This window comes from Parasteatoda tepidariorum, chromosome 8, assembly GCF_982258835.1.
Source record: "Parasteatoda tepidariorum strain Cologne lab strain chromosome 8, Ptep-v5.0, whole genome shotgun sequence".
NCBI classification, from domain to species: Eukaryota; Metazoa; Arthropoda; class Arachnida; order Araneae; family Theridiidae; genus Parasteatoda; species Parasteatoda tepidariorum.
In genome coordinates, this window is record NC_141762.1 from 103,194,722 (window position 1) to 103,219,623 (window position 24,902).

The window sequence follows — 24,902 nt, forward strand, 5'->3', positions numbered from 1 at the left end:
ATACTCGCCTCAAAAGAATATTAATCGACCAAAACTTTTTTTTTAAATGCAGGAGAGAAAATATTTTTCAAGAAATGAACATTTTCAAAACGGTAGAAGAGTTTAAATATTTAATTTAATGAAATATATACTTTTTTAGTTTAATAAGTTTATGAGGAACTAATTGAATTAAATTCTCTTAAATATTCTTTAAATAAACAATTTTTTATTCATAAATTCTAATTTGAAAATAAAAAAGAAACTCGTTTGCTGGGTTTTAAGATTTAAATAAACACAGAAAGCGAATTCAATTTTATTTTGTGAGAATTTTTTTTTTTCATTTTGCATTTTATATCCACTTAGTGTCATTTTGATTTAGCTATGTTTATTTTGTTAAATACTTATGCTCTTTTTTAGTATAAAAATAGAAGCTGAATTAATTTTGCAGGATTGTAAATTATGGATTATATTGAATCATTTTGTTATTTGTAGATAAAAAAAAAGGCTATAAATCATTTAATAAAATTTTTTTAAGTTAGATCACATGCATATTAAAGTGCAATCGTGAATATTAAACTTTCTCTTTTGCATTTTTAATGTGCCGCATAATGCGCGTGTTTATTCATTAATAAAAAGAGTGTAAAACTAGAAAAAATCAGGTCGCTATTTTTTTTTTCAAATTACCTACGTGAATAAAATGACTCAAAGTCTTATACAAATTATAAATTTGTTCATTAGTTGGAACTAACAATATATGTTATTTAATTTTCAAAAATACATGCGTTGCAGTGCAAATTAATTAATATAGCAAAAAGCAATTCATGCATCTTAAGACCAAAAATGGTGGAACAACTACTTCGCCCCAAAGTAGCGAAGTAAAATACTCTTGCATCAAGGTGTTTCACTAAAATCATCTTAAACATCCATTCTATTTATTTAAAAAAAATAATGTTTTGTGTTGAAAACCATTTAAAATACGGACATTTATATTAAAAATAATAGCACAACAAATTAACAATGAAACATAAAAGTTTCTTTGGTGCAATAGCATTTTGATAACATAGTTTTTTATTCTGTAGTTTCATTCATATGGATTCCAATGAGCTGCCTCGTTCCTGCCTTTCACATTAAATGCATCCTGCCTCTCACATTAATTCTGCCTAGATTTTCCAATTCTTTAGAAAATGTCATTTTCTCGTGGTTTCTTTTTTCCTCATTATTTTCTTTCAAGTCCTTTTCATTAGCTACTATGCCTCTTTTTTGTTGATGATAGGAAAACTTCATTTGCTTCAAAACGTACGAAGGTGGTGATAAAAGTCACATTCTTTGAGTGCTCAAAAATAGGTGCCCATTCTCCAGACGTAAAGGAGGGAAACAATTATAAATTTCAAATAAAAAACGTAAAGTTGAGAGCGAAAAACGAGGGGGAAATAGAACATGAGAAACCGTGATAGCCGAGAGAGTAAAAACAACCATAATTCAATTCTCATAATAAATTCAATTTCGATAAGTAATGTTGTTTCTTGATAATTCCCTGTAAAGTTGCTATCGAAACGAGTTCATCACATACCCGAGTAAAAATTCTTGATTGTAAAAATTCATCGAAACATTTTGATGGTTAATGTTAGTTTCAGTATGATTCGTGATGTCCAACATCATTTGATGGTTACCATCATCCAACATTTTCCATTATGCGTTCATGTTTTTTGATATGCCAACAAACTTCCATCATTCCGTGATGGAAAATGCTACCTGAATACTATGGTGGTTAACCATCAAAATAAATTTGATTCTCATGGACCAACAATCCATGATGATTCGTGATGGTCCACGATTGTTCCAACTATACATTTCCATGATGGTTTAGTGGGAACTCTTATTCGTTCCCATGAATATACCATAAAAACAATTTTTATTTTTATGTTGCACCATCATAAATCAGTCCGAATTCTTACATTGTTTGATGGTGATTCATGATCATTCCGACATTTGATTTCTGTGAAACTATGATGGAAATTTCTGATGGTTTAACTAGAACAAACCATCAAAACAAGTTGATATTCTTATGATGGACCATCATAAATCAGTTCGAATTCCTACATTAAAGCGATGGTTACCTATGTTGGTTATCATCAAAAAATATAGTGGTTCATGATGGAATTATTGATGATTACCATCAATATTATGTTGGACCCTCCATGGAAAACCATCAAAAGTTTTGATTTTGGTAGCGCGGGGTTATGGATTTTGCCTTTATTTGTCTCTCTAGGTCACGACGGTTTTTCTAGTTATTATTTTTTTTTTCATTTTCTGTTTCCTCAAGGCTACTTAAGTTTTTTTTAATTGTAATTTTTCATCGACAACTTAACTCTTTCTGGGCCGTGATTGCTCAGGGGATTGAGCGTTCGACTTCCAATGAAATGAACCTGGTTAGAGTACCTGCGATGGCTGGTCAAGACGAATTCCGCATCCGGTTTTGCATCCGTGAAATATCCTCAGCGGACGACGGATCATAGGTTAAAGTTCCTATGCCGTCAGGTTAACCGTGGAACGTTCTCGTCTTCTTCCATGTAACGCAAATGCGGGTTAGTTCCATCAAAAAGTCCTCTACGAAGGCTAATTTCTCCCGATATTTTATACAGGAGTTCCCTTGTCTTCTAGATTGGGTTCAAAATGGCAAGGCTGCGGAGTTGAACCTTAGTAGTCGTAAGCCCTAAAATTGATTCCGGCTGTTCAACGACGGTTATAAAAGTATAAAAACTGGATCTGGAATGAGGAGATCCCATTGTGCTTGAAGCTCCATCGATTTTTGTTGAAGCAGACGAAGTTATGTATAGTTTCAATAAAAAAAATAGAAGATTAAAGAATGTTTGTTTGATTGCAGCAGTGGGTGGATGTGAACTTGCGATGGAATGCGAGTGATTACGGAGGAGTAATGGATCTCCGGATCCCCCCCTGGAGGATTTGGAAACCCGATGTACTCATGTATAACAGGTAACATCTCTCCTATTACTTTTCTCTTTTTTTTAGCCCAAATTCTTAGAGAACGAGTCGTTTCCTACTTAGGTAAACAAAGTTACTTTTAAATAAATAATTACAATTGTTTCTCCCATATAAAACTAAAATTAATGAATTAAATTTAATGAATGATATATAATATTTGAAGAAAGAAAACTGTATTAACATCAAGTGGTCATCCACTACAAATTTAAAGAAATGAATTTGAACTTGAATGGAGGAAAAAAAATTATTTTACGAACGATTTAAAATTTGAACAAGATATATAAATATATAGGGGGAGAGTGTGAACTAATGGTAGGAATTGAAAAAAAAAACCCGTTGTGTTAGACAACTATAAAAGGATAAATTGGGTGACGTGGAACACACGTGCTGCCACGTCATGTTCTTTAATGAATTTATCTGACACAGCGAATATAAAATAATTAAATATTTGAACGTGCGCAATAAACTATTTTTTCTTCAAATAGTCTCTGAGGTCGCCAAAGTGGTCTATATAGACCCCCAAGGGTCTATTTAACAAAAGCAGGGGTCGATCTAAGACAGGGGGCGAATGGGGGTCGATCCGAATCGGAAGGGTCAATTGTGGGTCGAAAAAAGAAACAGTTCTCAATACGCAAATCACACATACCTAATTAAATATGTAAAATTTGTGAATTTTTTTTATAATTGACTCAATATCAGTTTCTTTATAAAACATAAATTAATAAACGTATATTTATTGGGGTGAAACAAGAATGTACGTACCACCGCGCAGTGGCACGAACTCAGCGCAGTTTATAAGTCATATGCATATATGCGCTTGTCCAAATGTCACGTGTGACGAGCATTGACGTTACAAATGCAAATATCATACGCAGTTTCAACTATCTTTGCAAACTGTGTTGAATATTTGCAGTGTCATTATTAAAACTTTTATAGTTTTGGATAATTAGTTATTGTTTCGATAAAACCATTCGTTTGGTTTAGATATCAATTTTAATTATCAATGCACAAAAAAGAAGGTAAGCATTAATAATATGGATTAGTACAGCCCGTGACAAAACTATAACACACTTTGTATTTTTTTTACGAAAATTACAAAATTGACCAATTTTGACGAAAATTAAAATTGACCCATTTTGAACCCAGTATAGCGAACCTTGCAAAAAAACACCAGGCACACCCATCTCATAGATCAAGAAGCAGTAAATCTTTAGTTACTTTACTTATTATATCTACTTATGCATAATTACTTAATAGCATACATAATATATTATTACTTTAATAAATGTTTAAAATCATAAAATAAATGTACAAACATAGTATCTAATAGAGTTTTATTTTAATTAACAGAAAATTACCTTTGCGGGGGTCTATGGAGATTTCGAAAAATTATATAGGGGTCGATAATCAAAAAAGTTTGGCGACCCCTGAAATAGAGGTATAAATTAGAAATTATCATTGATGTTATTTTTAAAATATGTAAAACACTGAATCGCTTACAGTAAAATTTGAAATAATGACTAACGCTTCACAAATTAGAAAATTCCATTTCGTTTTTGGCATGTCCCTATTTAATGAATGAATTAATATTCGAAAAAAACTGCCTGAACATCAAGTTTTAAAAAATGTATTTAAGTTCGAGTGGATAAATAAAAAGTATTTTATTAACAATTGGAATTTTGAACAAGATATAGGGAGAGTGTAATCTAGTGGTAGGAATTATATAAAACCATTATTTCATTTGACAGTGTAAATATTTGAAACATAAATAAAAATAATTGGCTGATTTTTTTAAAAAGTTAAATAGGGGAGTAAGTCCCCTGTTCGCTGCAGCTCACCAACCCCAATGATTGATTCCCAATAATTGTCATTTCTTGGCAGAAAACAGTTTTTCTACTTAAGTTGAAATAATTACAACAAATAACAAGCATATAGATCTTTAAAGTGATCTAAAGAATCAAATTTACTTAATTCTTGCTCATTTTACTTGAAATACGAGGGTTGTAAATTAAATAGTGGCAACTTAACCTTTAAACTCACAGAAGGACGGGCATGCTCAAATTAGATATGGGAGCTGTGAGGAGGGGCTGTTGTCGATGTGTAGAGTGCGATTAGCTTAGAAGGGTAGTTGTTGTGTGGCGTTAAAGTGAGGAGTTTCGTTTCCATCGCTCTAAAGCATGTTTTCAAAAGGTGATCAGCGGTCGTGGCTTACAATCGAGGTTGCCCATGGCAAAAATGCAACAGAATGCTATCGAGGATTAGTGGAAGCCTTTGGAACAAATGCTTTACCATGTAGGACAGTAGCACGATGGATTCAGGCATCTCGTCTTTTTTCGTCATTAAGCCTTTTCACAACATGCTTTAGAGCGATGGAAACGAAACTCCTCACTTTAACGCCACGCAACAACTACCCTTCTAAGCTAATCGACTTTTTTTTGCACTCTACACATCGACAACAGCGCCACCTCACCGCACCCATACCCTATTTACGCATGCACGCCCTTTTGTGAGTTTCAAGGTTAAGTTGCCACTATTTAATTTACAACCCTCGTATAATCATATCAAGAATCAGATGTTATCTAAACATGTCAAAAGTGATATAGCACCTAAGAACTTGAGGGGAGTCACCTAACTTTCCAAAATGGCCGCCATCTATCAAAAACATTTTCTACAAAGGAATCCTGTTTGATTACTCTTATACCTCCACTTCCCTCGCTCAAATATTATTTTCTATCAGGATTATGAATATTTAGATCTATTGGTGAACAGAAGTAATTCTTACAAGTAATAATTTTTTAAAGTAACATTTCATATTGTTATAACAAATTTGAGTTCGCAACTATAACTTAATCAGGGTGCGTAAAAAGTGCTTAAAGGTGCTTATTTATTTTCGTTTTTTAAAAGGCCTTAAAGGTGCTTTTTTCATTGCGGGTTTTTAAAAAGTGCTTAATTTTCTCTTTTTCAAAATGAGATTTTTCCTTTACTATGTTGATTTTCGCTTCGAATTATGCAAAAAGACACAGTCCACATTGTTCTATTCAACGTTTTCACAATTAATTCAACCCCAATCTATTTCGGCGCATTGTCAGTCCGTAGCGTAAGAAAACGCCATTTGCTTTACATGATTCAAAATTTCATGATGTTTGACAATTGTCAAAAACAATCCCAAAAGGTTTTTTTTCTTCACATGATAAAACAAGATAAAACCGTCAATTGTCAAAAACTTTCCAACCCTGCCTAATTATGATATTTTTTTAAAGTACTTAAAAATATTTTTTGAATGCTTAAAAAGTGCTTATTTTTTGTTGAATAATTTGGCTACGCACCCTGTTAATATTTTCGCTTATCAAATGAGCGGATATATTAAATACTATTTTTGCTCACATCTTAATGTGCATGAAGTTGATCGTTAAGTTCTGAATCATTAAACACAACTCTTTAACTGTAATTAATAACAATATATTAATGTTACTTGCGCAAAAATAATAATTGTAAAATGGTTTATAAGATTAGACCACCTTTCTAAATAACTTTATCTTAAAATCTAGCGCAGAACTACATTATGATAATAATAATAAAGAAAACAACAATTCTCTTAGTGTTAAACTCTTGAATTAAAAGCGTAATAATAACAGTAAAGGAAAATGACTTTAAATTAGGGATGTTGTTGTTGTTGTCGTGTCTATGCATACAGTGATAGTGCAAAGATTAGAATCCTTCAAAAATCTTGAGAACAAGATTTGCAAGTCCTGGAGCGCGATGGCCTTGGAGAATTTCGATGGGGGGGGGGTGCTCCAAGTTGACAGAGGGAGCTGATAATAGCATGGCAGTCAAAAACATGGTCTCTAGTTGCAAATGAGGACAGTACTTACAGATGGGATAGGATTTTATATTGGTGCGTGAGATCTTCATTCCTTTGAAATGTCTAGTACGTAGCCTAGCTATTGTAGAGGAATGATTTCTTGGGCAGTTTAGATTCGGGGATTGTTGCCTCGCTAAAAAAATCTGGTTGTATATCCTTCGCCTGGCGACAGCATCTGCACAGGTGACAGCTCGAGGTTGATCTTCGTCGCGTGCTTCCTTTGCAAGGGCATCTGCGCATTCGTTCCCCTCGATTTCAACATGAGCTGGGATCCTCTGGAGAGGGTTACAAAATATTTATAGGGAAACAGCACCTTTATGACTTTTATTAATTTTATGCTGGTGACAACCAAAAATTATATGGAAATGAATGAGGTAAAACTGGATCCTACCACGTGATTTTTCCGGTAAGTAAAAATGCACGGACAACAAAGGAAATAATCCCATTAAGTTTTATTTTGTGATAACTCTATGCCCCAAATCGCTCTCAATGGATAGCTTGTGATTCACCCCGGGGTCACAGAGAACTTTTAAGTTACACAACGTAGCGCAGAAAAAGATCCCAAAAGAATTATTTTCCAGCTGGGAAGCACTGATCTATATCAAGTCTGTTGCAACTTTATGAGCAAGATTTTGTTTAGGTCTATTAAAAATGAAACAGTTAATTCATTCATCCATTTTCAAGCTCTCCCTTCCCCGAACTGCTGACCATCTTTTTCCTGCTGTCCATCAACTTCCCAAGTAGCACAGGGATATTGGAACAGCTTTAGTCTACATCGACCGACATTGTCAATATTGGCGAAAATCGACATCGTGTGTATGATATTGTACGATTTCACATTAAAAGTCTGTTAGTAAAATTTTTCATTTTTAACTTTATTGTGTTCTTAAATCAATCATTTAAAAGACAAAAAATGACGTCAAATTGTTATAAATTTAAAATATAAATTTAGAGATATCTGAAATGCTGAGAGATATCGATCGACGTTCCCCAACGTTTTTAAAATATCGAACAATATTGTTTCGCGATATTGAATATACACTGGTTATCATAAATTAAGGAAAATTCACAAAAATCGCGATAACTCAAGAAATTACACATGGAATTTTATGAAACTTACCCACAATATACAACACATAGTAAGGTATTAAACAACATAAAAAGAAATTATCAGACATTAATAGTAGTATAGAAATTAGCACATGTATAAAATAAACAAATTGGAAGTATCGGTTTGCAATAGAAAAAGTACCTTTAATATGGAATATGATTGCCTCTAGAAGCAATACAGCACAAACAGCGATGTGTGATGCTTTCAATTATGCGGTCTATCAGTTCAATAGGAAGTGAGAGCCATTGCTCTTGTAAAGCAGTTGCAAGCGTGGCAAGGGTCTGAGGGGGCGGATTGATGGCAGATACACGCCTCCCTAGAGCATCCAAAACGTGCTCGATAGGATTCAAGTCCGGGGATCGAGCTGGCCACTCCATGCGAGTAATTGTTTCCTGTTGAAGATAATCATCAACAATGCGAGCTCTGTGTGGTCTTGCATTATCGTCCTGTAACAGGAAGCAATCACCAATTGCCCCGGCATATGGGCGCACATAAGCATCAAGGATGTTGTCTCGATAAACCTGAGCATTCACGGTTCCCCTTGGAAAGACATGGAGGTATGTGCGCCCTCCTAAGGATATGCCTCCCCAAACACAGACACTGCCTCTTCCGTATGCATCTCTTTCACGGATGTTTGATGGATGATAACGGGTCCCAGGTTCTCTCCATATCAAATAACGTCTACTGTCACTTTCTAGACTAAACCTGGACTCATCCGTAAAGAGAACAGGCCTCCATTGATCTGACGTCCAGTGGACATGTTGTCGGGCCCACTGCAAACGGTCTCTCCTATGGCGTGATGTGAGCGGCACGCAAATGGCTGGTCGTCTCGCATACAGACCACCTTCGTGGAGCCTTCTGCGCACAGTTGACGTTGACACCAACCTTCCGGTGGCTGCAGCAAGAGAGGATCTAAGATGTGTCGGAGTAGCGGTTCTATTCCTGCGTGCACTTAATGTCAAATATCGGTCATCGGCACTGGTCGTAACAGTTGGCCGTCCTTGACTGAACCTCCTAGATGCCGAATCTGTGGTTTGAAATTGCCTCCAAAGTCTGTGAACCACAGATGGACTCACATTTAGCCATCTGGCCACTTCTGATTGACTCTGCCCTGCCTCTAGTCTCCCGATGGCTCTCCATCGTAGTTCTTCAGGCAAATGATGCCTAGAGGTCATTATTACGAATTGGCTATCTCAGATTTTCAATGTCGCAATCACAGTAAAATTTGTGTGCTTTCTCTCAAACTTGGACTTTTATGCTCCAGGCAGATGACGTAAGCCGAGTGCAGCGCCACTAATTTGCATATTGCAATTTTACTCAGCTACTCTTAGTGGACAACATATGCAAATTTTGCACGGTTTGGCTTACTTTTGAAAGAGTTATCGCTATTTTTGTGATTTTTCCTTAATTTATGATAACCAGTGTACGTTACAAAAGGGGTATATTTTTATATAGTGCAATGTTTCGCTACGATATTGTACAATGTTCAAAGCTAAGTTTTTACGATATCATTTTTGTGAATTGTGCTACTTGGGTTGTATTGTTCACTTTAACCCTTTGCTTACGGTGTACTATACTGTACCATCACCTGTGGTCCACATGTTGTACCAGCCGTGAGCAAAAAATTTATTTTAGTACTAACTTCACTTCCTCATAATAATCGAGGATTTAAAGTGTGATGTTTGTTGCAGCGCAGACGAGAAGTTCGACGGCACCTACCACACGAACGTTGTTGTTCGGAGCAATGGCAGCTGCACTTACATTCCCCCTGGGATATTCAAGAGTACCTGCAAGATAGACATCACGTGGTTTCCCTTCGATGACCAGAGGTGCAACATGAAATTTGGATCCTGGACATACGACGGCAACCAGATAGATCTCCGTCTCTCCTCAGAGAATGGAGGTGACCTCTCTACTTACATCACAAACGGAGAATGGGAACTTCTCGGTAAACAATATTTCGAACCATCCCACTAAAAAGAATCTCAAGAATTACTTTTAAAAAATTCTTAAGTTATTTGGCCCACTAATTCTTAAGATTTTCTTAAGAATATTGTCAGAAAATCTTAAGGAAATAATATGAAGCAAATCTTCGGAATATAATCCGAAAATTTCTTCAAGATTAAACTTAAGATTAAGCTTCATGTAGGCCAGTGTTTCCCAAAGCGTGGAACAGTTTAGCGGGGGTACGCGTTCTTATGTGAAATATGATGCAACAAACGAAAAGTTCAAAAAAAAAAAAAAAAAAAGAAAAAGAAAGCTAGCCATGAAAATTAACAATTACGTATTTTTCGATTGGCTATATTTTGCAGAGTTAACAGATTGCAAAAGTTAACAAATTGCATAAGTTAAAAACCAGTTGTGGTTTTTAACTTATGCATTTTTTTTATAGTAAAAAAATACATTCATTTTCGTATTGGTGGTACACCGCGTTACGAGAAATTTTGAAAGGGTTGACAAAAGTCATAAGTTTGAGAAACACTGATGTAGGCCAAATAACTTCAGATATTCTTAAGAATATAATCTGAAGAAATTCGTAAGATAATTTGAAGAAAATCTTCAAAATATATTCTGAAGATTTTTTACAATATAGATTTGTGTGGGCCAAATAACTTAAGATATTCAACAGATTTTCTTAAAATTTTTAGATTATATTACGAAATATACATATTATAAAAATATATATATTTCGAATATATATTCGAAAAATATGTTATATATTATATTCCGAAATAAAAATATTATAAAAATATGTTATATATTATATTCCGAAATAAAAATATTATAAAAATATATATATTCTCTAGAAAACATTAAATTTTCTAGAGAATATATATTTTTGATATAAAAAAAATTTTTGTAAAAAAAATTTCTTAAAAATGTGAGCCAAATAACTATATTCAAACATTCAACATTCAACCAATAGTATTCAAACAATACTTAAACGTTGTTTTATAGTGTACCTCAAGAACATCACCTTCAAACAATTTTTATATTAAATTTGAAAAATTTTGCTTTCAAACAATGTTTTACAGTGACAGGGGAAACAATGTTTCGAAGTGAAAGCTGAACTTCATTTCAAACAATGTTTCATATTCAAACATTGTTTCATAGTGTATCTCAAAAACATTACGTTTAAAAAAATTTTTAGATTAAATTTGAAGAATTTTACATTCAAACAATGTTCTACAGTGACAGGGGAAACAATGTTTCGAAGTGAAAGCTGAACTTCATTTCAAACAATGTTTCATATTCAAACATTGTTTCATAGTGTATTTCAAAAACATTACGTTTAAAAATTTTTTTAGATTAAATTTGAAGGATTTTACGTTTGAACAATGGTTCACAGTAAATGTGAAACAATGTTTCATAGTGAGTGTCATACTGCTTCAAATTCAAACACATTTTAATCCTTAATGTTGATTCACTTTACATACAAAAAATGTTTAGCAACGAAAGGAAAAATAGCTTCGCAATGCTTATTTAACGAATATTTAGAAACTTCGCATTTACAGCGTCTAAACGTGAAATTCAAGCAACTCCATATTCAAACACTATTTGAAAACTAATGTTCAACTTCGCATCCAACTTACGTTCCAAAGCGGACTGCTGCGCATTCCTATAATATTTAGTAACAAATGTTTTAAACCAATTCACGTTTAAGTAACGTTTGGAAAGGAGAATTAAACGAAGTTCTAACCTAAAGATAGCCCTCTGAGCTTTTACAAATGAGTCAATTCGAGAGATATTTTTATTGAATAAAAACTAATTTACTAATTCAGCTTATTATGGATGACTAAGAAAAGAAAAAGAATTTAATTCAAATATTGTTTCGATTCATAAATGGCTTCAGGGACAGTTTTAAGAATCAAGTCATAATTTTATGTGACATACAGTGCCTACCCAAATTGTTAGACGCACTTTAAGATTCTACATAAAATCTTAATCATCGCTCATTAAATTAATAATTACGAAAAGAATGTCTTGAGCCACTATAACTAAGTGGATACAGCGTTCGCCTTCCAATAAGGTGAACCGGGTTCGAATCCCAGCGATGGCTGATCGATACGAATCCGCTTCCGGTTTGCAGCAACCACAGTGCTGACGTAAAATATCCTCAGTGGTAGACGGATCATGGGTTCGCTTGTTACCGACACCAGTTCCTCTTCATCTCCCATAGCTTGGGGTAATGCATTTTGCCTTTATTTGTTTCTCTAGGTCACGGCGGTTTTTCTAGTTATTATAATTTTTTTAATTTTCTATTTCTTTAAAGGCTAATTAAGTTTTTTTTTTTTAAATTTTTCATCGGCAATTTAACGTTTTCTGAGCCGCGATTGCTCAGGGGATTGAGCGTTCACCCTCCAATGAGGTGAACCGGGTTCAAATCATAGCGATGGCTGATCGATTCAAATTCTGCTTTCGAATCCCGATACGAATGCCTTCAGGCTTACCGTGGGAAGTTCTCGTGGTCTTCCTCTCCATGTAGCGTAAATGCGGGTTAGTTTCTTCAAAAGTTCACCACAAAGGCAAATTTCTCCCAAAACTTGATCCAGGAGTTTCCTTGTCTTCTGGATTGTGTTCGAAATGACAAGGCTGCGGAGTTGAACATTGGTAGGCTTAAACCCAAAAATTAGGTCTGCTGTTTAATGACGGTTAGAAAATGAAATATAGATATCATTTTAATAACTGTCCAGCATACATTTGAATTACTTTCTTTGCAGAACTTCCAGGCAAGCGCAACGAGATAATTTATGCTTGCTGCCCAGAGCCTTACGTGGACATCACCTTTTACATTCACATCAGGCGGAGGACCCTCTACTATGGATTCAATCTAATCATTCCATGTGTTCTCATCTCTTCGATGGCACTACTGGGATTCACTCTTCCTCCAGACTCAGGAGAGAAGCTCACACTTGGTAATTATCTCTTCAATTCATTTTCTCTTTTTAAATGCAACTTTTTTTTCTCCTTTTATAGCTTTCAAATCGTTAGTGAACTGCAGATCGCTTAAAACATACATTTGAATCAATACCTCACTTGTCTATATAGCAATGTCAGACGAGTAAACATGAATCAGTTAGAATTTATATATATATATATATATATATATATATATATATATATATATATATATATATATATATATATATATATATATATATATATATATATATATATACACCTTGCAGCCACCTCAAGGGCAAGAAATGCCTCTTTCAATATATATATACACCGAAAAGCCATTACATTATGACCACCCTGCTAATAACATGTAGGACCACCTTTAGCCCTCAAAACTGCTAGCACCCGCAGTGGCATTGATTCTACAAGGTGCTGATAGGTAGTCTGAGGTATCTGGTACCAAGCGCTCACCAACTGGTTCTGCAATTCCCTCACATTGAGAGGGGGTAACGTGGCATTACGAATTTGGTTTTCCAAGTAGGACCACAAATGCTCTATTGGATTAAGGTCAGGTGAATTTGGGGACCAAGATATGACTTGAAAGACGCTGGAATGTTCCTCGAACCAATCCATGACGATTCAACCCTTATGACATGGTGCATTATCTTGCTGGTAAACACCATCCCCCGCTGGAAAAAACTGTTGCCATGAATGGGTGAACCTGGTCTGCAACTATGTTCAAGTAGCTTACAGACGTCAGCGATTGTTCTATGAGGATTATGGGTCCTAATGTGCCCCATGAAAACATTGTTCCTGGGCAAGAAACCATGAAAACCTGGGCGAGCCTTTTGTTATAGATGGAGGGTGGTCATAATGTAATGGCTCTTCGGTATATATATATATATATATATATATATATATATATATATATATATATATATATATACATGTAGATATATGCACATTTGAAAAACAAATTAATTTGTTGCAAACAGAAAATCCATAAAGAATAAAAGTAGAATTAAAATGCATGGATTCTAAATTAATTTTAGAATGTTTTAATTTCGAAAAAGAAAAAAAAAGATTTAAAGACAGCATCAAAATAGGGAGCTGGAGCTTATCTTCGAACGATAATCAATTGCATTTTTTTTAAATAATAAATACAAAAAGGCTTGATTTGTATTGTCCCGGACGTGAAAAGATAAATTCGCAATCACTTTTTTGTTCTTTTGAGAATGTGACTTACACCACCCTGGAAAGAATCTCGACTGCAAGCTTCGTTAGGCGAAATCGATGACTGAAAAATAAATGATGCATAGCTGGCGGCTGAGGGAGATGATAAGACTTGTTATACCTGTCATACTTGGTGGCTGTGAATGGTGTAAACTATGACTTTAATAATTTACTATTTTTTTAAAAATTGACGCTGTTCTCTAATTTGTCAGATGACGAAGTGAGTCGTCCAGAAGATGAACGAAAAGTTTGCCGTTGATCGTTCTTTTATGTCTTGAGAAAAATTCTGGGATCGAATTGAATACCCCCAGCACATCATTGGTATCGATCTCAAAATATCATTGGATGGGAGGTAAATTCAATAACTCCAATTCCAGATAATTAGAGTAGGAAGCTGAAGTGATGTGGGAATAGAATAACTGAGTGATATAAAATGGGGGAAAATTTTTTTTTATTCCTGTTTTGATTTGGAAAAAAACATTTAGAAAGTCATTTAATATTTATGAAATAATTTTTTTATAATTTTAAACTTTACAGACTTAAATATTTAACTAGTTTTCGTGATCAAGCTTTTTATTTTTCAACTTCTCAAACTTGAATAATTATCAATACAGATTTCACAGAAAATTCCAAATTAAAAATTTAATGAACGTCTTTCTATTGTTAACTACTATTGATAACTAACTGCTATTAACTATTGGTAACTAATAGAATGACGTAAAATGTAATTAACGTCCTTCTATAGTTATTTTTTGTCAGTAACATCAATGGAATAAGATTATAATGCATTAAAATTATGGTATTTTCATAAAACTAAAGTTTCATTTTTTATTTTTAACTGTACAATTGTCTTATTATAACTATATAATAACAAATAGAAGGACGTAAAATGTAATTAACGTCATTCTATAGTTATTTTTTGTCAATAACATCAATGGAATAAGATTATAATGCATTAACATTATAGTATTCTCATAAAACTAATGTTCTATTTCTTATTTTTAACTGTACAATTGTCTTATTATAACTATATAATAACTAATAGAATGACGTAAAATGTAATTAACGTCATTCTATAGTTAGTTTTTGTCAATAACATCAATGGAATAAGATTATAATGCATTAAAATTATGGTATTCTCATAAAACTAAAGTTTTATTTTTAATTCTTAAATTGAAGTTTGTAGTATGGGAGTTGGAATTTAGTTGAAATTAAATTAAATTAGTTTTTCTACAGTTTTAAAGAAGTCTTAAATACCTACCTTGTTTCTTTGAAGAAGTTTCTTTTATGAATTAATAAAAAATATTCAAATTCTTTTAGAAACATTAAAACTAATTTTAGTTTATATTTTTGAGTATCTATTTTGTTTTCTCTTAGTTTATTATTGTTTATTTTTAATATTTTAATAGTTTGTAAAGTCGAAATTAAACAAGGCGATAAAGTGTAATAAAAAAGATATTCATTGAAAAATGTTCAAAAAAGTAACAAAAAATGCTAATTTTCAGAAAACGAGCGATACAAAAGTAGATCGAGCTGATTTTTGCCTCACATATCAAATATTAATCCAAAACCATCACAATTTTTTTCTCTTTTTCTTTTAAATAAATAAATACCTTTCGAACGAAACATTCTTCCCCCTCTTCATTTTACATGATTTTTCATGAAACCTCAATAATGGAAAAAAAATAAGTACACATTTATAACAATTTTTTTATTGTTTTTGTGTCTGTGACGAGAATAATGCAATCAAAAAGTTTGACTACTTACCAACCAGCCGAAGAACATAAATTTCTATTAAAACTCCAGGCCTTATAACAATGCAAGTCTGGCACTACACCTGACCCCCTACAACAAAAACTTATTGGTAATTTTAAATAAAATTCCATTAAAGTCAATTGTAATCACTGCCCGGCTGGCTAGAGTGCTTAAATTTTAACTTCAGCTCCGTGAGGAATAACTATGCAAGTCTCAATCGCTTATTTAAAATAAGATATTTTCTGCCTGTTAACGTCATGTTGCAGGACATTTATCATCGATTAAAACTCTAATTGTCTGCAAATATTTTAAATCTCTACAGAAACTTATATGCTGAATAGCAATGTAAGTTCCAATCCTTTCCCAGAAATCAGAATTTTTCGGACCTAAAAGTAATCGCGATGTTACTGAAAGTTTATTATTAATAAAAATTAATTATCCGAAATTCTTTTGACATTTCTATTGGAGCTCCGTGCTTGATAACAGAGCAAGTTTCAATCTTTTCCTGGTGTTTGGTGTTGAATTACCGTTTGGCGAGATTGTATGTCGCCAGCCAGCTTTCATCATAATATAACCCTTTGATCTACTTACTCACTCTTGTTCTTGTTGATTGAATTAAGAGCGTATGGTCGCTCTCTAATGTAAGTTCACGCGTGAATAAATATTTGTTAATTATTACATACAGTCCGCATTACCTTCAATTTTAACTATTGAGCTATCACGGGACCGTACACCTGGAAATCGGACCTTATCGGCATATAATCGTCATTTTACAGGGAATTTATAGTCAGTTAAATGTCTAATTGTCCATAAAAATTTTAAATCTTTATCAGAGATGTATGTGGGATAAAAATGCAAGTTTCAATCATTTTCTGGAAATCGGAACTTATCGGCATATATTCGTCATATTACAGGAAAATTATCATCAATTAAAAATCCTATTGTCCGTAAATATTTTAAATCCTTACTCGGGTTCAGTGACGGAAGACAATACAACATCAAAAATTTTTTAAGAGCAGAATTTATATCACTATTCTATTGAGAAATAAAATTTTTCATTAATTAATATTTGAACCAGTTTTTTAATAGCTAGAATTCAAAACATTTCTGTCTAGCTTCGTATTGCTCTGTGTCTGATGTTGACATAAGTAGCCATAAACGTTACATGTGTTGTTTTTGAAATGGTGAAAGCGAAATTTACGGACACATGAAATTTAAACCAATTAAAAGCTCAGACAAACAGACAGAAAATTAAAAACTCATGAATTATAGTACAGTAGGTAACCGATTATCCGGAACGATCGGGACCATCGCTATTCCGGATAACTGATTTTTCCGGTTTTCTGAATCGCTACAAAAAGCCGTTTTTTTATTGTTAAACCCAACTAATAAAAAAAAAATGTTTGGAAATAATCTTAAAAAGAAGAAAAAACGAAGTAATACACTAATGATTATTTCCAAAATGATATTGAGGTAAACATCTTTCCAAAAAGAAAGAAAAATCCTAAAATCTTATGAGGAAAAAAAAAAATTTTTTTTAAAAATGGCGGGAAAATTTACAAATTTCGTTCCGGTTTTTTGGTTTTCCGGTTTTCTGATTTTCGGATAACGGGTTCTTTACTGTATAAAAGAAATTTTCAAAGCCTACGATTCTTAGAAACTGAAAAGGACAATTAAGGACAAATGAGGAGCAAATGAAAAAGAAGAAAAAATATATTTGTTAGATGTTCATCAGTTCGCGTAGGTCACTTAATACACAGGAGTGAGAAACTGAGAGAATTTGCAGACTGGGTCGATTATCTCTAGAACTACTGGACCGATTTTAATGAAATTTGATGCGTACATTCATTGATACAATACAAAACAAATAACCATTCAACAATCGTAATACACACGCATGATCATGCGTTGACACTCGTTGGAATCGAAAGTATTGAAACAGCGGTTGCAGAATAAACAAAAAAAAATGGGTTATTAGGGGCTATGTATCCCTCTTACAGATATACAAGTGTTACGCACTATCATGCGTGTGTGTTACAAGTGTTGAATGATTATTTGTTTTGTATTGTATCAATGTATGTACATAGGGTAAACTAACCAGTGAAGGAACATTTAAGCGTCGCTTGCCTTTTAAAAAATCATATTAATTTAGAAATTCGTAATTTTATTTAAATGACAGTGTCAACATATTTGTTACTCATTGCAAATTACGTAATAAAATTGTAGAGAACTTACATAATATAGATTTAAAGTTTTGAAGGTTCAAATAACAAGTAGTAAGAAGACCCAGTGAAGGAACACCTCTTACCATTGAATGAACACCCAGTAAAGGAGCATTTAATTTTGGTTACTCTTTATGAATTTATAAGCCATACAAATATTTAAAAACAAGCCTATTCTTGAAATTATAACATATAAATACTTGGAAAATGTTAACTTTTTTTTGTAATCATGAATTGAAAATTAAAGTGTCAACTTATTAACATATACTGTTCATTCACTGGGAATTTCTATGCCCAGTAAAGGAACATGCCTGTTCCCTCACTGGTTAGAAGTTGTTTTTCGTATTTTTAACATACTTTTGATGCGGAACGTCACTAATAGTACAAGAAAATTAAAGTTTATCTTTTATTTTCATTAACTTAGAAAAAAACCTAGTAAAGGAACACTTGTTCCTTCACTGGTTTTTCATCGTTTGGTGATCCAGTGAATATAAACACCCCCCTTATCTCAGTACTTTATTATGCTATGATGCTTAAAAAAATAAAACGTAACTTCAATAACTATATTTTGAATTCTCTTCTTCACAGTGAGAAAAATAAAACTATTACATGCAATTAATTCCACTTCAAACATATAAATACAAACACTCACCTTATAATTTTTTCAACGAAACAAGGCGTTGCAGAGATAATAACAAATTCGAAAAATTTTCCAGAGAAGTCTATTTGACCAGGTAATACAAAACATCGCTAGATGACTTCCAATTGTTTGGCAGTAAGCTATTGTTACCAATCAATCTAAAGAAAAACTTTCAAATTCTTATTTTTAATCAATATATAAGAAATGTTCCTTCACTGGGTAGTGTTCCTTCACTGGTTAGTTTACCCTATCATATTTCATTAAAATCGGTCCTGTAGTTCTAGAGATAATCGACCCAGTCTGCTAATTCTCTTAATTTCTTCTTAATTTCTTACATCAGTGCAATTTGAAAATTCGTACCATGTTATTCAAAAGAGAGGAGCGTTGCTTTTATCATTTTGGAAAAAATAAAAAAAAATTCTCATTTATATTTTTTGTTTCTGGCATCTGGCAAAGTAATTTGTAACTAATTTATTCATAATCTACTTATATTTTCTTTAAAACAAATATCCCAAATAGTAACTCTCTGTGGAAAAGGATTAAGAACTTAAACCGATAAGACTTGTGGTTTCACTTATTGTTTCAATTTTTAAAAAAAAAATTATGTCATAGTCTGTTATTTTTAATCCCATTCAGACAACATGTTATGACATGAACACCTGATGATAGTTGTGTCCCAGAAAAATGATAATCTTGAATCAAGAAAAAATATATTTATTCATGAATCATACTTTTAAATTTGTTTATCTAAAGTTGAAAGGTGTATTTAATTTTAAAACTCAATTCTTTGAGGTCGACAAAGGATGAAATTTGTAGGGGGAAAAAAGGAAAACAAGTTGATAGCTTACAAATCAATTGATCACTATTTAATTAATTACTATTTAATTAATTGATTACTATTTAATTAAATGAATACTATTATTAATCAGTGGAACTATTAAAAAAGGAAAAGCAGTGGAATGAAACCAGGAGGCAATAAATGAAGCAAAAGTCAATAAATGTATTGAAGGCTAGTTTTACAGCATTCTCAATAAAATTGTTTTCTAGGGTGCGTAGCCAAATTTTTCAACAAAAATAAGCACCTTTAAAGTACTTTTAAGCACTCAAAAACATTAATAAGCACTATATACATTAACAAAATGCAAAATAATTTTCAAATACTTTACAAGATCATGATAAAATAACTAGTTTCTGACAAAGAACTCTTTTCTCGATTATGCAGGGTGTTTATAAAGTCCCGGACCCATTTTGGTGTTTAATAACTCATAAAATAATAAAGATAGATTAAAATTAATAACATAAATGGTTAGATAGACTCAAAAAGTTTCATGACCCTTTTCAATGAACTTCCATGTGTGCCCCCTTCGTCACACGGAGAATATCAAGTCGATAGTCAATTTCACGCCAGGTAGCGGCAAGCATGTCGGCATCCACAGAGGCTATTGCGGTTGTAGTTCTGGCTTTTAGGTCATCAATGTTCGACACGATCCTCCTGCAAACATTGTCCTTTATAAATCCCCAAAGAACTATGTATTAGCATTGCAAAATTTAGGTCTTAACTTCAATTTTTGAGGAACTTTCTCTTTTCCTTACTTAATTCCTTTTCTTTTTTATTTATATGATCTAAATAATTAAAAACAATTTATTTAACTTCATTAACTATTTAAAACCTTCCAAGCATTGTGTCCCTAGGTAAATTTTACTAAAATTCCCTGTTATGTAACATTATTGCCCGATATGATAAAAAAAAAACAAAAAAAAACAGACTATTCAATGCAAGAAAGCCTAAAACTGACAGCTCGGAAAAATAAACCGAACTAACGCTCTAACTATTTTTAAAAGTACTTCAATTTCACATACACAAAAACTCACTCATAAATAATATTTTGCAAAGAAATAAAGAATTATCATTACTTGCTCTTATAAAAAAAATTATTTTTCTGACATTACAACAAAACTTACAATTATTATTTATATTTTATGCTATTTTATATTATTTTTTATATTTTATAAATTTATATTATTTTTTACTATATATGATTTTCATAAATAATTTACTTATTACAATTAAGATTTTATAATTAAGCAATTTCCAGATTATAAAATTCAAGATTCAAAGCAAAATTTAATAAATTTGTAAAAACGTTGTTGTGTGTAAAAACGTCTTTTAATAACAACCAATATTTTAAAACTTCCCACACTAAATTTTATTACGAAAACTAATTATGAGAATTATCTTTTTACCTGTTATTTGATATGTATTTTTTTTTCATTAATAAATATTATATACATTAAAGAATCAAGATTGATAAATTTTTCAAAATACTTTAATTCTATTTTTACAATTTATGAAGTTTTTGGAAGGAAAAAAAAATTAAATCAGTATTTTAAAATAAAGTAAATGTCTCTTTCACGCAGTAAGAACATGGAATTTAAAAGTAGACACATTTCTTAGCAATTATTTTGAAAAAACTTATATACGGTAAGCGATTATTGCAAAGTAAGAAATTAATAAATAAATGTTAACAAAATTAACCAAAAATAATCGTTTCTATTTCATGTTGATTGAAGTAGAAAATAATAATTAGAATATTGTATATTATAAATTATTTTTTATAAACTCGTATGGCGAGCGATAATTGCAATATAAAAAAATAGTGAATCAATTTTTACATAATAACAAAAAATAAATTTTTTAAATTAAGATCTTTGAATAATAATAATTATTAGTATTCGCATATTAACATCCCACTCTAGAGTAGGCTCGAACCTAGGACGCCGTACCCTTGAGGCGAACGCTGTAACCACTACACCACGACTCTTGTTCTGGACAGAGATAATTTAAATTTAAGTATAATGTGTTTTTACGTTATGTTCGTTGCATGTCAAGTAGTGGAAAATTTTTACTTTATTCAGTATTTTGGAAAATTTCTTAATTTTCATCATAGTTTAGTTATATAAGAATTAAAACTCATAGTTCCCTTGTCAGTTACTGATAATGAGCCGACTCAATATTATCAACAAGCAAATATTTATAACCAGTTTAATAAAACAAAAATAATTATAAGTATTAAAAATTAAATATGAATTGTAATGAAAATCTGCAATGTTCAGTTTATTCGAATTCAAGTGAGACGTAAAAGATTATCTTTCTTGTGCTCTCACAGGTTCATCCTTTTTGCTTGAAACATTTTTACCACTAAATTTACGTTTATAATCCCAAACAATTTACGTAAATATAACTATGCAACAAAACGTCAATTTTTCGTTAATAACACGTTTTTAAAAAACGGTCAAAAAATGGATAAAATGTACACGTTAAAATAACGTATTTTAAGTACGTATTTTTAACGAATTATTTAAAGGGAAAATTGATAACGTTAAATTGACGTAATTTTAACGTATACGTTTTAACGAATGAAGAAATGGTGAAAATCATTACGTGAAATTAACGTAATTTTAACGTATGCATTTTAACGAATGAAGAAATGGTGAAAATCATCACGTGAAATTAACGTAATTTTATCGTATACGTTTTAACGAATGAAGAAATGGTGAAAATCATCACGTGAAATTAACGTAATTTTAACGTAAGCCCAAAACCTTATAACGGACGAACGGATTTTTAACGTTTATTTGCCCTTTCATGCTGCATGGGTTGTATTTGAATGATTTGTGAAAACGTTGAATAGAACAAGTGGAAACCACGTTTTTGCATAATGCGTGGCGAAAATCGGGAAGGAAAAATAATCTCATTTCCGAAAAGGGAAAATTAAGCACTTTTTAAAAACACCCAATAACAAAAAGCACCTTTAAGGGCTTTTAAAAAACGAAAATCGAAATTAAGCACCTTGAAGCACTTTTTAAAAACGCTACGGACCCTGTTTTCCCGTTGAAAAAGTCATTTCGTCCCTGTTTTCCCGTGAAAAGTTTCAGAAGTAGTGCTATTTTAGTGAAGGCTCAAGTCTAGTGAGTATGAAGGCCTTCATGATGAAGAAGACCCAATTCATATAATTATGCTACAGTAGTTTATCCAAAATATGGCCTAAGACATCACTGGTGTAAGAAATAAAGAGGAGATTTTTCAGACTGGGTCGATTATCTTTAGAACTACTGAACCCATTTTAATGAAATTTGATCTGTTTGCATCCTTTTTTTTATTTATTTTTACTGCGATGACCAGTGACAGTGTGGCTCATTTTATAGGCTAAAGTTTCGTGTATGAATTTGGTAAACTAATTTCACTCTACCTGCAACGTTGCAACACTGGAATCAAAATACAATATCAATGTTTCGTGCTGTTTGTGATGCCGTAGTTACGCGTAAGAACTTCATGACTAGCACAAATTTCCGTTATTTCGAATTTTGAAAAAAAAAAAAAAACTCATTTAAAAAAATATTTTGAATACTTTTAAAGAGTTCGCAACGTTTTCTTTAAGTAATCAAAATGAGTAATCTCCCCTCCCCTTCAAAAAAAAAAAAATGATCGCCGGTAAAATTTTGTAATAAAAAAATATAAAATGATTTGGTATAATATTATATGATTATAAATATATATTACATAAAAATATTGTGTTTACAATCATGTAATTATATACTTAATATCTAAAATTTAACAAAATATTATTTTAAAAAAATGTCTAACAAAATTCTGAAAAATCTGAGTCCATTATTATCAACTGATAAAAGTCAGGGTTAAGAAATAAGCAAAAATATGAAAGGAAGTACTGGTCAAATACGCATAACTTTAATTTTTTTTTGTACCTCTTTACAATTTATGATAGTAATTGTTGTCTTAAATAAACTCAAATAAGTTTTATATGAAACAAAATCCATCTCAAAATGTTTATAGCTTTGCAATTTATGAAGAAACTAAGCTAAAGAGAATACTTTTAAAGTGTATCGCAAATATTTGGAGTCAAATCCTGAAATAAATATTCATTCGCCGGGTTGGGCTAAAAAATGCTCAAGGTTGAGAATAATAGAAGGGGACATTTATAAAATGTAGGTTTTTGAAAATGCAAGGGGCATACTAACATTATTAGTCGAGTTACTAAATTTTATAATTATGTTTTTTAACTAACACTGATTAAGTTATTAAGTAGTAATCGTTGAAAAGACATGCGTTTAATAGTAAGCCTCATACAATTTATCAGAATCATTGAAAAGAGGTTACATTATAAGAGTATCTATATTATATAAAACGCTAATACGTATGTATCAATGAAACCGATGATATTTCTTCTCTCGCGTTGGCAACAGTTTTCATTTTTAATTGATGGGTTTCGGCGCGCAAGAGCACGTAGTGAGCATCATATGGCTAATCTATATTATATAAAACGCTAATACGTTTTAATTGATAGGCTTCGGCGCGCAAGAGCACGTAGTGAGCATCATATGGCTAATCTATATTATATAAAACGCTAATACGTTTTAATTGATAGGCTTCGGCGCGCAAGAGCACGTAGTGAGCATCATATGTCTAATCGGGTGAATTCTCACCGAATTATCAAAACAATTCTCACAAAACTATCTTCATCGAAGCCGATGCTTTACATCCGGCGTTCAGTACTATTTCATATTGTTTTACAACACATGGTTTTAGCCCTCTGGTGGGAAAGACTTTAAAACAAAACTTACAACAGTTACAACTTACAACAGTCAATATATATATATATATATATATATATATATATATATATATATATATATATATATATATATATATATATATATATATATATATATATATATATATATATATATATATATATCGTTTACTAATTCATCCCCAGTGATGTTACCACACGGAATCAGTAAAGCATTTTAATTATAATATTCAAAATAAAAAAACTTTTCTGCTCCGTTATTTTGATTGCAAATTTTATTACTTTTTTTCAATGGAAAATAAATATTTGGAAATGGAAAGGTTTTACAGTTTTCATAAGTTAGAGATACTTTTTTAATAATTACTTATACAACTTTAGTAATATATTATAATAATGAAATCAATAAAAACATTAAAGAGAATTTATAACAAATAGTGATTAGTTTAAAATATATAATATTTAAAGGTCGAAATCAAAATTATTCCAAAGTTGCTTTGTATCTGATTTTATTATGGACTAGAGCAGGGATGGGCAAACTACGGCCCGCGGGACAACTGTGGCCCGCCGGAAGATTTTATCTGGTCCG

The 24,902-nt window shown here is 31.8% G+C and overlaps 1 protein-coding gene across 1 annotated transcript in view; it reads left to right on the top strand.

The window, feature by feature from the left end:
- LOC107444340 (neuronal acetylcholine receptor subunit alpha-7-like) overlaps positions 1-24,902 on the top strand; it is an 80,792-nt gene that overhangs the window by 30,369 nt on the left and 25,521 nt on the right. The window contains exons 3-5 of the mRNA XM_087169540.1: positions 2,864-2,973; positions 9,647-9,903; positions 12,677-12,871. Coding sequence (XP_087025666.1) covers positions 2,915-2,973; positions 9,647-9,903; positions 12,677-12,871 — 511 coding nt within the window. The 5' untranslated portion in view covers positions 2,864-2,914. The remainder of the gene's footprint in view (positions 1-2,863; positions 2,974-9,646; positions 9,904-12,676; positions 12,872-24,902) is intronic.